Source organism: Prunus mume, linkage group LG1 (assembly GCF_029339155.1).
Source record: "Prunus mume cultivar Tortuosa linkage group LG1, ASM2933915v1, whole genome shotgun sequence".
Lineage (NCBI taxonomy): Eukaryota > Viridiplantae > Streptophyta > Magnoliopsida > Rosales > Rosaceae > Prunus > Prunus mume.
The window spans coordinates 28,480,633-28,494,646 of NC_142698.1; the positions used below are offsets into that span (position 1 = coordinate 28,480,633).

General features: G+C 36.4%; 2 protein-coding genes across 2 annotated transcripts; both read left to right on the forward strand.

Moving 5' to 3' along the window:
* Positions 1 to 212: 212 nt before the first annotated feature.
* On the forward strand, positions 213 to 2,253 carry LOC103326039 (xyloglucan endotransglucosylase/hydrolase protein 31-like). Its single transcript, XM_008228247.2, has 4 exons — positions 213 to 531; positions 675 to 775; positions 885 to 1,102; positions 1,589 to 2,253. The coding sequence occupies exons 1-4, from the start codon at positions 336 to 338 to the stop codon at positions 1,953 to 1,955; spliced, it is 882 nt and encodes a 293-aa protein (XP_008226469.2). The 5' UTR covers positions 213 to 335; the 3' UTR covers positions 1,956 to 2,253.
* Positions 2,254 to 12,765: 10,512 nt separating this feature from the next.
* On the forward strand, positions 12,766 to 13,506 carry LOC148921510 (uncharacterized). The gene has a single exon (XM_089048813.1). The coding sequence runs from the start codon at positions 12,875 to 12,877 to the stop codon at positions 13,319 to 13,321; it is 447 nt and encodes a 148-aa protein (XP_088904939.1). The 5' UTR covers positions 12,766 to 12,874; the 3' UTR covers positions 13,322 to 13,506.
* The last annotated feature ends 508 nt before the right edge of the window (positions 13,507 to 14,014 follow it).

Here is a 14,014-nt window from a genome sequence, read left to right on the forward strand (position 1 = left end):
ATCTTCTTTTTTTATAAAGGATTTTTCTTATTGAAAGAGAGTGATTGTATGTTAAACTCACACACACTACACGGATGCTATAACTTGAACTCAAGACCTTTTCTAGAGGGAATTTTGTCTCCGTGTATAACTTCCCTCATCAACCAACTTCTCACCTTTTCAATGTGGGGTCTACAGATCACTCTATTTATACCGAACTGTAAAGCCATATTATTTTCATATGCCTACTGCTACCCACCTTCAATTCTCTGTCCCACCCCTGTTTTCAAAACAGAGTCACTCTGTTTGTGCTGCATTGCCTTCTCATTCCCCCTTCTTTTCTTTTTTTTCTCTTCATGGCTCCTCTTCTCCCTTTAATTTTCTTCCTCATGTTCTCTTCAAATAGTGCTCAGGGTCCCCCCTCACCTGGCTATAGCCCCAGTTCCAAAATTAGCACAGTAGGGTTTGATCAGGTTTTTAGAAACCTATGGGGACCTAAGCATCAGAATTTAGACCAGGGTGCATTAACAATCTGGCTTGATTCTAGCTCAGGTACTCAACCATACAAACTTCATGCTTTTCTATACTTCAATTTAGTAATTTTGATCTGTTTTATGCTTTAATTAAGTTTTATGATCATTTATAATTATTATCTCAGATTTTTTAGCATCTGCTACATTTTTGACATACTGCAGGAAGTGGGTTCAAGTCACTTCATCCATATCGTTCTGGATATTTTGGAGCAGCCGTCAAGCTCCAACCAGGTTATACTGCTGGAGTAATTACATCATTTTATGTAAGGCTTGCTTTCATGATTACATAATTGCATTAGATTAATTAATTCCTAGATTAGGAAGAAGAATGAAAATTGGGTTGTGTCTAACTTTCTATGCTTGTTTTTACAGCTCTCTAACAATGAAGAACACCCAGGGAACCACGATGAAATCGATATCGAGTTCCTCGGGACAACCCCCGGGAAGCCCTACACTCTGCAAACCAATGTGTACATTAGAGGAAGTGGAGATGGAAACATCATTGGGAGAGAGAAGAAGTTTCATCTCTGGTTTGATCCAACACAAGACTTTCATAACTACGCTATAGTATGGAACCCTACTGAGATCATGTGAGTATGGTGGTACCACCAATTGTTGTACCTTTTTCCAATCAAACTTAATGTTTTACATGTCACATGTGTTTGTAAGGTAAACATCAAGGCAAACTGTCTTGTGTCTTTTAGTAGGGGAATGTGTGAAGCACAGTTTGTTTTTTAATTTTTGAAGGGGAAATGCTACTTAGGATTCTGGTTTTTTTATTCCCTTTTTTCTAAAGAATCTTCCAATTCATTGAGTCGTTACATCAACGTAAATTCCCCAAAATTCTGAACTTACTTTCAACTTTTACTTTATTAGTTTAAATAATTATCATATTACTGATCACATCTTTCTTGTATGTGAGATTCACGAATGACCTTTTATATTAGCGTCATTGATTTTCTTTTTTATATTTTTTTGTTGCCTTATGAAGATTGAGTTGATACACATTTAAATTATGTTTGTAGAGCTAACAATAATAATGATGACTTATTATATATGATGTAAATAATTTATAGATTCCTGGTGGATGATGTGCCCATAAGAAGGTACCAAAGAAAGAGTGATGCCACGTTTCCGTTGAGGCCAATGTGGGCATATGGATCCATATGGGATGCATCAACATGGGCCACAGAGGATGGAAAATACAAAGCCGACTACAATTACCAACCTTTTATTGGAAGGTACAACAATTTCAAACTAGGTGGGTGCACAGCCGATGGCCCTACTACAACCTCATGCCAGCCGCCCTCGGCCTCCCCCTCTGGCGCAACGGGGCTGAGCCAGCAGCAGAACTCAGCCATGGAGTGGGTGCAGAGGAACTACTTGGTGTATGACTATTGCCGGGACCCCAAGAGAGACCATACACAGACACCTGAGTGTTGAAGAGTCTGGCTTGCACTTCGGTTTCCCAAGTGATGCATATAATATTTACACAAGTGAATTAATTGTTGTCGTTTATAGTTATAAGCAGTTTGTTTGGACTTGATTGGAGGGCCTTGAGATGGATCCCACTTGCTCTAAATGGGTGCAGCAAGAGGGGTTGTTGAGCGTCCAAGGCCTTTTGGATTTGGATTATTGCATTTTTTTCGTTTCTTTTTGCAGTGTCATTTGATGATTGCTTTTGTTGTACCAAACAATGTACGATTAATAAATTTATGTGATAGGGCATGGTTTTAATAAATTGTTCTTCGGTTTTTTTATGCCCCGCAGAGAGAAATGGGTCTGATTATTATACCATATTTTGCATTCATGCAGAAGGAGCACACAGTAGCCCACTTGTGACAATTGTCTTTGGATTTGTCTATGGATTTTAGTTGCACAAAAATCAATTGTGAGTAAAAGCAATATAGTTCAAACTGGTTGCTTTTAGAATACGATGTGATTTGTATGGAGATAAGATCTTTAGAGATCTACCTTGTAATTTACTTTAACTTCAAATATATATATATATATATATATATATATATATATATATAGCTTCTATTAAAGATTCTCAAACAAGTTTATTTGAGGACACTCTTGTAGAACCACTCTGTGATTGTGTTTCACTAATCTAAACTCTATTTTTTAGATATTCATTCAAATATCAACACTACAAAAAATCATTTGAATCCGATATATATAGTTCGAACTGTTTGGAGATAATTTAATTAGTATATGTTTGATTAGTCAATCCAATTATATATTTAAAAAAATCATAAGAGAATTATTATTTGCAGTCTAATTCTTTTATAAATTAGTATGTATCACGTGTATCTTTTTCATCTTTTTATTTTTATTTTTATAAATTCTATTTGGATAGAGGAAAATAACTTGGAATTCAACTAAAAGGAGATATTGATATTTTCGTTGTTTAGCAACTTAAGCATGTAATTTATTAAATGGCGTGTGGAAAAATTGTGAAAATTGAAAATCAAGATTCTCGAATTTTATTAAAGTCAAAAGAGATGTCATTTCACAATTTATATTCAGCCCCTTTGAGAACATTTAACCAATCAAGTCGGCCGCAGGCTTAATAATTTAATTGACTAAAGTAAAAGACGACGAAGTAAACAGAGAAAGGATGAAGAATCTTTGTATGATAAAAAGTCTATTCATCCATCGGATCCATCCTTGTAAATACATTAAGTCAAACATTTCGGAGCACTTGTGATTAAACAGTCTCATTAGAATCAGCCTAATTATAGCTTAGGGAAGAAAACAAAAGCTTTTATCATTGAATGAATAAATAGACTTATGTGATTGGGCCAAATCAACACAACTACCGTATGATATTCTGAGCAGTTTAAACCACGGTGTCAAAGCACTTTTGATGATCCAATGAACCCTTATTGTGTTTGATTTTGCAGTTCTGGGGTTTAGTTGGTTGCTCTACTTTAGATCTGTTTTCAGAGGAGGTGGAGTTTGCTAGATTTGGGAGGATTTTCTAGTTATTGGTGCTTGTAGATCAAGAGGGTGTTGGAAACTAGCAGTGACATTCTCTGGAATGTTTTGGTGGAATCTGAGTGGTAATGCCCTCCACTTGATGATGTTTTCTGCTCCGAAATGTTGCAGGATTTTATCTGGCATGGTCTTCTTTCTTGTGGCCCTGGATGTTCAGGTTATTTGTCCTCTTCATCAACTCCAAATGACCTATGTTATCTAAGCTGTGTATTTTCTTGTGCTCACTGTCTTGCAATAACTGTAATTCGTTGTTTATATTTCTTGTTTCTCTTATTGCAAGAACCCTCCTTTTTTGGGGTTGTGTTCTTCACTCTATACCTTGTTTTTTCCCCACAAAATAAACAAACTAGATGCCTATGATACACATAAAATTGTAAAATGGATTTTGGGCTTTGGGCTATAGGGCTGTGGTTTGTTTTTGGGCCTCTCATAAATCCATAGAAAAAACGATTATTTGTCAAGACCATTTTCATCAACTCCGATAAAAGCTACTCTGCACTGTATTCGTCAAGACTTTTTTCATCATGGTTGCCACATTTATGCTTTATCGGATCCAAGGGCAGAATCAGAAATTTTTTAATGGGTAGGTTAACTAAAGTTATTAGCTTAAAATTAAATGATAATTTTTTTTTTGTACTTACATTTTCTATAGTAAAATGCTTCTCTTTTGGAGACAAATTAATATAAAATTTTTAAAATTGATGTTGGGACAAACTTTGACATCAAATACAAATGTGGAAGACCTCTTACTATGCCTATTGGTATTGAAATTGTATATATATTTATTTTTTTTAGTTAAAATATTATGATATATGTATATTTAATTTATTTTTATCCAAACCTTCCTGGGCTATGCCAAGGCACATTGCCTTGGTTCCATGATCGGATCGGAGGACATCCGACACTTCTAACTTGCGTGACCGGCATGGTAGTCTCACTCTCTTTTTACCATAAAAAGCTAAGTCATACATTAGTGAGTTGTCGGCTAACGATTGGGGCGGTAATAAGAGAAAAATTGTTAGGACAGAAAACCTACAGCTAGGCAAGTGTGAGACTCATGTGAGAATTTTAAATGATGTGGCAATACACATGCCTCAACAGATGACTAGTCATATCCTAATGCATTTTGTTGCATGAAATGCATAATTTACCTTTGAGCTGTTTTGTCATGAGTTGCAAGCTGACTAATTGGTACTAATTACTTGATTAGAAAACAAACATGGGAATCAGGTGGGAGACGACGTCGATGATGGTGGATGGCGGCAAAACTACTTGGATCTCTGTCTCATCTTTCGGCTCTTCCTCTTCAACCTCCTCATGCTCTTCTTTCCACTTGGCTCTCATGGTGACGATGAAATGAAGTTCACTCTCTAGTTCTGCAAAGAAGGCTGCGGGGAAGGGAACAAGATATCTTCTGTGTTCAATATTTTAGTGGATTTATAGCATTTGAAACTTGTAAAGAATAAGTTAATGGGAATACTGTAAGAAAATAGTCATAGATGCTCAGTGACAAAATACAATGTGCGTTGCGAATTGGAGTTATAACTTAGCTTTTGGAGTTTGCATCCTCAATGAGACCCCTACCTAGAAGGAAAATATCCTTCTTGATGATCTGTTGGGGATTGCTAGACCTTGATTTCTGCTATTTAACTTTGCTTGTTGGCCCCTCTTATCACCAAAAAAAATCAATGCGACTGCATGTAGAAAAACAACGTGATATATACAACTGAAAAAGCCTATTGGCACGTGCGAAAACGTAATGGAAAAGTCTTTGTTTTTTTTTTACTGTTATTTTCTATCGAGAGAGGATGGTGAACATTGCATAACACTCACATTTAGAATTTTTCAATACTCATCATCAAACTCATTCTTTGGTTACAATTTAAAAGCAATGTGGAACTGATAACCGTTTGGTGTCAAAAATAAAAAGAAATAAAAACCGAGAGCCATCAACATCAACTCATTCTTTAGCAACTACAATCAACGTGGGTGGGAAAAGGAAAAACAATTGAATAAAATATTGAATAAAAAACTTTTCAGACCCGCGAAACACACCCCTCCACTGCTAATGCGTCATTGCTCCGTCCTGCCTCATCATCAGAAAAATGCAGATTTGTGCGGAATCGTACAAAACACGACCCGCATCATGCAGATTTTCCTTCATAAATTTATCCCATTCTAGTTGAACTCCTGCCTTCTTCACCCTCCCAAAACCAACCGGTTTTACACAAATCGAGACCAAGTCCCCGTCCGCAAACGGAACACATCGCTTGTCCCTGCCAAAGATAATCGCCCTCAGGTTCTTGACTAGAAACTTTTACCGAGGCAATTGGTATCACGGCCAAGAAATTAGCTCCCTTCATAAAATTTATAACCATCATGCCAATACAACATTTAGAATCTATAGGTTTTGTGGAGTTTGAGGAGTAAACGAAGCACACAGTCAACCCTTTGAAATTACGACCGACAATTATTTGAGGAACGTCCAAAAAAAAAAAAAGGGGTCCAGGCATAGCCGATCGGCTAAACATGGTTATTAATTTTTTTTTTTTAAAGAAGTAGTCTAGCCGAACGGCTAAACTCGATTTTTAGAATTTTTTTTTCAAATAGTATAGCCGCGCGGCTATACTTGATTTCCCCCTTTTGTCTAAATAAATAGTATTGCCGCGGGTTTTTTAAAGTTTTTGAAAAGAAATAGTATAGCCGCTTTTCCCATTTTTTGGAAACAAATAGTATAGCCGTCCGGCCGTTTAGCCGCTCGGCTATACTTTTTTTTTTTTTTTAAAAAAAATTTAAATTCGACTTCATCCAGTCCCCCCTCATATCTATCTATCTTTAGACATTGCATACCCTGAAATACAATGAAGACGCCTTTACGAAATCCCCAATTTTGTCCCTGACCTTTAACACACCAGAATGGATAAGACAGAAGTCCCAATACCGACAAAACAGTTTGTGAAAGAGAAATAAAATGCTGATATCAAATAGAAACATAGTAACTTGATTAAAGAGCAATACACAAGAAGAAATATACCTACGAAACTCATGCTCTTTCTGCTAACAGACTTCGATCTACAACTATATCTTAATGCAGCTGTAGCCAGTCAAGAAGTTCAATTTGAAATAGTCCAGTGGTTTGGTTTGGTCTTCATACTGAAACAGTCCACATTCTTAAGTTATATGCTCATCTTTACTACAAGCTAACGCATTTGCACCAACATAACTTCAAGTTTAACAAGAATATACATGAGAAAGAAGAGTATGAAGCAAACCTCCAATGGAAGAGTGGCAATCAGTGGAGCACAAGCCTCATTTGTCAAAGACTTCTCGGTCTGAAAACATATAGTCTTAACCTATAAAACATCAAAACAAACATACATACAGCAATTAGCACCCAAAACCAAGCAGAAAACACCATCCTAATTCCACCACTCAAAGAAACCAAAATGAAAAAACACAAATTTGCAATACCTTGTCCCAGTTCTCTTCGTCCACACTCCGAAAAGCTCAAAGTCGATCCAAGCCTTTCAGAAACAATCGGAAGGTAAAATTCTTGATCATGAGGCATAAATGGCTCCACTATAAACGCATTATAGGCGCCTTACAGCCTCCCATCTCAACCTTTTTCCAAATTCACACAAAACCCTTCAAACAAAACATCCAAAAATTCAATCTTGAACAATTGGGTTCGCAACAAACGATCAAAATCAGAAAAATAAAAAATCGGATGGCAATTACCTTCTTGCCAAGACGCTGCTTCACAAACTCGGCGACCTGAGCCATATCCAAATTGAGAGCAACAAGGCCACTCTTCCCGCGCTTCCCGAACAACATATCGGGCTTCACCACGAGCCTCGTTGACGACAGCCATGTCTCCGCGCGGTGGGTGTTGATATACAAGTCGATTTGCGAAGGAAAGAGAGAGTGCAGTTGGCAGGTGCGGCTGATGAGTGTACTATATTTGTATTAGATGGTGAAGGCACAGGACAGGAGCGGCAATAGCTCACGCTTTCGACGTGCCAACCGCTTGCAGAACTGTCAAGTTTGTTGGTAAATCTGGGATTGAAGTAAGGTTTATGCAGTCATCTAAACGCAATTTTTGAAGCTTTGAAAGACCACCGAGGCTTGGTAGCCTACGAAAACCATTGTTTCCAAGATTTAAATCTGCTAAGGAAATTAGGCTCCTGAGATCCTTAGGGATTGCATCTTCAGTTAAGCTGCAACCTGCAAGAGCTAATTCCCTTAAAGAGCCATTTAAGGAAGGAGGCAAAAGATGTGTTGACGGTGACCCTGTCACACCACATACAGATAAAACTCTCAAGTTGTTCGATTATACCATGTCCCCTAAGCCATCAGCCAAGTTTTGAAATCTTGAACAACCATTAAGTAGAAGAGTTTTAATGGACTTGGAATTATAGAAATTGAGTGGGAGATGCGTCAGCATTTCGCAGTCTTCAAGATTTACCAAAGTAAGTCTTTGAAGATCCCCAATGGAAGATTGAACCTCAGGCAAACTTTTACAGTCTTCCAATATCAGTTCCTCGAGATTTGGGAGTTTTGAAAAGTCTGGAGATTTGGCTAGGTCATGGGAAAGACTGAGATTAATGAATTTCAACTTGGTAAACATCTGTTACACAAAACCGGAAGAAACCAGATATTAAAATCCAAAAGAAACGTTTGATCAAAGCATTAATCCGAACAGAACATTATATGATGTAGAAAACCAGAAAGAAAGAACTACTAGCTAGTAACAACTAGGTTGACAATAATTGTACGTACTTCGATTCCTCCCAAACTAGTATGAGTTTGCTATTCTGCTGGTCCATGGCAACTAAGCTTTCTTGATCAAATTGATTCGGTATGGATGGTAGTGGAAATCCATGCCAGCACATCCACAACATGTTGGTGGAAAGATATTTGTAGCCGTCAGTGAGCTCTACGTAATTGAGTTGGAGCAATTTCAGTCGCCTTATGTTTTCAAATGCTTGTGCATTGAAACTAGCCTTTTCAGATATTTCCAAATTTAGAGCAAGTCCTTGAATTTCGTCAGTTCCCTGTTAACAAAGGCACTCAGTAAGAAAAAAGGGTTATTTTCATGTGGAAAATTATTTATGGACGAGTTTTTATCATATCTAGCCTAAATTTGACCCTTAAATTCATAAATGTCCGTTTTTGTAAAAACTTTCAAATATAGCCAAAAACGCAGTTAAATAGACTCAAATAACCCTTTAAATTAAAAGCCAGTTAAATTTCTCCCTACCTATGCCTAATAAATTTATTTGCTTATGCAGTAAACGTTTCTCCTCTCAAAATTGGGATGCCACCTTTTTCTACCCAAATCGTATTCTCTTGTCCAGTAGTCTCCACCAATTTACTAGTCACTCAGAATTTATAACTAAAGACATTACAAATTAGTAAGGCTTAGAAATTTCATTCTTCTTTTTCCAGAATATGACATACTAACATGTTACCAACAAAAAATGAAAAATAAAAACTACCGAACAAAAAATGAAAATTGAAAACTACCGCACAAAAAATGAAAAATGTTACCAACATGTTTTTATTTTTATTTTTTTTTTAAGTGAAAATTAAATGGTTATCAAAACCCCTAAAATGAAATGAGTTTAGGATTTTCTCTCAACAGTAAAAAGTGAAAATGAAATGGTTATCAAACCACCTTACATTATGCTTTCAACCATTTTTGTGGAAAGATACAGATTTTCTTTTCAACACTTCTCTTACATCTTCTTGATGCCACAGCCTACTGCGTTTTCCAGGGTCATAATAGGATTCTTCACAAACAATTTCTCTGCCGATGTCTCGAAACAAATCTGCGTGACATACTTCTTGTCATAAGGCACTGCTGCCGGAGGTTATTGATTCCTGTTTCTACAGACTTTCCATGATAACCTTCCAATATCTGCGCGTGACATACTTCTTGTCCATTCCAATAAAGAAAACAAGATATATCAAGGAATATATCCTTATCTTTATTATCTAGCCCTTTATAGCTTATTCTGAGCTTGTTTACAACATCTTCAGGAGGAATTGTATTCAATTTATACAATTGGCTTTCCCACACTTCCTTGCTTTGTGTGGCCAACGAAGAGACCAAAACTTTTAGCGCTAGTGGCAAACCTCTACAGTAAGAAACTACTCTTCTTGAGAGCTCAACATATTCTTCGTTAACATGACATCCTTTAAAGGCATGCCAAATAAAGAGCTCTAGAGCTTCTTCTTCATCCATTTCTTCAGCGACATATATATCATCTACACAAGGTTTTAGCAACTGCTCATCTCTTGTTATATCAATTCTACTTCCTGGACCGAACCAATCATGGCTTCTAGCTAATGCCTCTAGTTGCTCCACTTTATCTACGTCGTCGATTATGACGAGTAATTTTCTATGTTGAAGTTTTTCTTTTATCATAATGGTTCCTCTATCCACAAAACCAACGTCCTTCATCTTGCTTCTGTTCAAGGTTTCAGAAAGAAGAAGTTCTTGCAAACTAACTAGACCACCGGGGTTTGCAGCTCTTACCCTCACGTCTGCGAGGAAACAACTACCTTCAAAGCTACGACCAAATTGATTGAAAGCGGCTTTCGCAAGTGTTGTTTTTCCTATTCCGCCCATACCCCAAATACCAACCATACGAACATCCTTATTAGATGATTCAATACGCAACTCTTTACTCAACTTCTCTAGCCGAGACTCAATTCCAACTGGGAAGTCGATGTCTAATGAGCGTTTGTTATTCAACTGTCGATCAATCTCCCCAACAATTCTCCCAATAAAATTTGCTTCATGCCTGGCAATAAACAGGAGAACTATGAACCATTATGAAACCAGCACAAGGTGAAACATTTAAATCAATAACTTATTTACAATTAACAATATCTGGTTATTGTTCAGTTTGTTAAAACATTGTTGGACAAAGCAGTGGGTAAAATTGATTCAATTCCAAGTAAAAGGAAAATACGTTTCTGTCCACAATATCCTAAGGGAAATAGTTGTTTAATCTTGTTGGATGAACAGGGTTCCAAACAACTCAATTTTGTATGGGAACATGAAACTGATTTCTATAAAATCTTATTTATCCCAATTTGATTAAAAATAATCAAACCAATAGCACAGGAGCATTGGCATTCTATTGCTATATGGTTTGCCAAACTTGGTTCGCCATATGGTGTTAACAATACTAATAATAAAGTACACTCGCAAGAGAGGAAAAAGGCGCGTGTGGGAAAGGATCTTGACATTCTCCGAGAATTACTTCCTTAATCCTAAACTTCAAGCGAAAGAGAGAAAAGGATCGTAAATCCTTGAACACAACGGTTTAGTGTGTACCAAAGAGCCTCCAATGCTTAGGTTAGTCTCAAATAAAAAATTAGGGTTATTCTGAATATGGAGAATGATCAAAAAGTCCCTGTTCATAGATATCAATGTCCATGCAATCCTCCATGTTTTAAATTGGTTTTTCCAATCATGTGTGATAGATTATTGTGATAGGCCGGTCCACATTTTAATTCTCTTCTTATTCTTTTAAATATTCTATTCCAATTTTATCCTTAATAGCTTAAAGGCTTATTTACTGTAATGCCTCTAAAACTATGATCAAGTCTCACTTTACCTCATGGAAGTTAAAGTAAGCCACTTTATTACCTTGACCAAAGTTTGATGTCCCATGTTGCCCTTGACTCCACCCAAAATTCTATTATTATTATTTTTTTATGACATGAAAGAGGTTGTTTTGCAGAGACATAGACGGTTTGAAGGACCAGTCAGTTATATGCAGGAGGTGATGAAATGGTATTGAATTTATAATTTTTATGCAATATTGTTGTTTTGAATTTGCTCTCTTTCATTTGGATTTTATTATGTATTTGTTTTGTTGTTAGGTTGCAACTTAAAAATTAGAGGATTAAATGCTAGACAGTGAATGTTCAACAAGAAGAAGAAAAAAAAGGAAAAATAGAGAGATTAAAAAAAAAGGTAGTTTCACTAAAACACCAAAAATGGGGGCTGAAATTATAAAAAAACTCAACACCCAAAACACTTTATAAACACACCCAAAACCCATTATTACACACACTCAAAACTCATTTATAAACACACCCAAAAAATATATAATTATTGATTTTGGGGTTGATTTTGGGTGTGTTTCTATATTTAAATAGTGCTTGGGTTTTTTTATAAATACATGTCTAGGATTGAGTTTATTTATAAATTTGTATTAAAAAATGGATAAAGAAGGAAAAACAAAAAGGCCCATTTTGGTCCGCCCAATAGGCCAAGCCCTGCCCGATGGGCATTTCCAAACCCAGCTATGATGTGGGCCTTGGTTTTGAATTTTCTGTAAAAGCCCAGCCCAGTCTGTTATTTTTCTCTCCTAATTAAAGCCTGGTTTGGCCCAGCTCAAGCCCATACAACTATTCATGTATTTTCACGTATTTTCACCTCCAAAATACAACTATTCATGTATTTTTATGACTCAAAATTTTTTTTCCTCCAACCTTGCAGACTCATAATTTGAGTCTACAACTTTATTAAATTGTTTAAGAATGATTTACTCCTAATTTTTTTTTCTTGTTAATTTTTCTTGATATTATTTTTGTTTTAATACTCATGATTTAATTTTCTAAATATTTTAACCTAAAAAAATTAAAATTCCAAAACATAATAGAATTTCACTTAAAAATAAAAATAATTAAAAACCATATGTTGGAATATTTATAAATAAATAAAACAGCATAACAAAAATTTGAAAAACTAGCCGTTGCTTGTCAAAAACGGAAAAGGAATGAAGATTCCCACTTGTCAAAGTGGGCCAGCGAACAAAGTTGGGCACATGGGCTGCTGCTTTCCTACAATAAAAAATTATATGTTAAAGCAGATTGGGCCCCACATAATTACCAGTCCAGGCAGAATTTTGGGTGAAATTTCAGTTCAAGTTTGACGCATCTCAAATTTTCACCTCCCAAAATACATGGGTTGGAGATGGTTTTTGGAGGCTAAACTCAAAATTTGAGTTTCCACTCCAAAGGTTGGAGATGGTCTTAACCTGATGCCTAAAGATTCTAGCAAGATATTGAGATGACGTTTCAAGAAATAAAGCTATCATCGGTAAAAAAGGAAAAAAGAAATAAAGATTCTAGCAATAATACACGAAACATGAACGTGGCACCCCTAGATAAACAAATCTCCAGCCAAAAATAATAAAAAAGAAAAATTCCCAGAAAGCTAGCTTATTATAAGTTGAGTTATTGTCCAAACCTCTGCTCTCTTAAACTAACAGAGGCCAACAAAACCCCATTTCAATTTCACAACCCACCTTCTATCGAAAAGCACACAATCAAACATGCCGAAGAAGCCTGATTCACAGCCTGCTGCTTTTGTTGGCTACCTACAGTTTATGCCTTGGAGCGAGGGATCATCTTCTTCACAGCTCAATGAGGCTCAACAAATTCAAATCAAAGATCGATATTCATACAAACATGCTTATGGTGGAGGGTCAAGCAGCTTTACTGGGAGCTGCAAGGCTGGAAAGTTTGTGGACAAGAGGACTGGCGGCTTGGGTTACAAGCAAGAGGCAAAGTACACCTCCACTGCCAAACATGTGGACAAGGAGCTAGGGTTTACCACTGAGTGCCAGACCCAGGTGAAGTACAAGATGTCCGTTTACCCTAACAAGACCCAAGTGAAAAAGTCTGCTTCTCCTAAGAAGACTCAAGCGAAGGTCCGGAAGTCTGCTTCTCCTTACAAGAGGGTAACCAAGTCCTACAGCAAACGTATTGACTATTATTAGATTTTCATGCTCACTGGGGGATTTATTGGTATCAGTTATTTTGATAAGTGTCTTGAAAGTTTATGTGTCTAAGCTTGTTCATGTTTACTCGGAGTAATCTCCTGCTATATCTGTCAGTGTGAAGTATTTCTCTTTCTTATGTGATGAACTTATAAGTTGTTATTATGTCTACCTTTTTAAGTATATATTGATTTGTTTCTTTTTCATGATCAATCACTCCCTCTGTAGGATATCTGTCATTTTTCAGCAGGCAAACCATTCTTTTGTTTAATTTTCTTTTGAAAGTATGTTGGTTAGTTGGTTCTTGAGTTTCAAACATTTTGCAATTTTAGCAGTTTCATTCTACATCGACCCAAATTTCTAAAGTACAGCTACCTCGGGAATTTCGATTCCAATGAGCTACTTAGCCCTGAAGATCAGGCCAAAAGATCAGAAATCCATGGTGAAAACTTCTACCAAAGTATGAAGTATCAAAAGATTAATATTGGTACCAAAATCATGTCGAGAATGAGATTTAATTTGTCTCAGCAATTCTCCAAGTTTATTATGAGTTCTTGTAAGTTAACCAATATGATATTGGAATATTGGCCCAAATTATCGTTTCTACTTTTCCCTTTAGGCGACCACTTTGGAGAAAGGAAAAGGCAAAGGCAAGTGGGGACTTGCAAGCCGTGCACCATTTGGTGAGAGATT

Bases quoted from the DNA above. Each gene is read 5' to 3' on its own strand.
- LOC148921510 (XM_089048813.1), top strand. From the start codon at position 12,875: ATGCCGAAGAAGCCTGATTCACAGCCTGCTGCTTTTGTTGGCTACCTA.
- LOC103326039 (XM_008228247.2), top strand. From the start codon at position 336: ATGGCTCCTCTTCTCCCTTTAATTTTCTTCCTCATGTTCTCTTCAAAT. The intron at 532-674 runs GTACTCAACCAT...GACATACTGCAG, and splicing joins CTGGCTTGATTCTAGCTCAG to GAAGTGGGTTCAAGTCACTT. The intron at 776-884 runs GTAAGGCTTGCT...TTGTTTTTACAG, and splicing joins GAGTAATTACATCATTTTAT to CTCTCTAACAATGAAGAACA.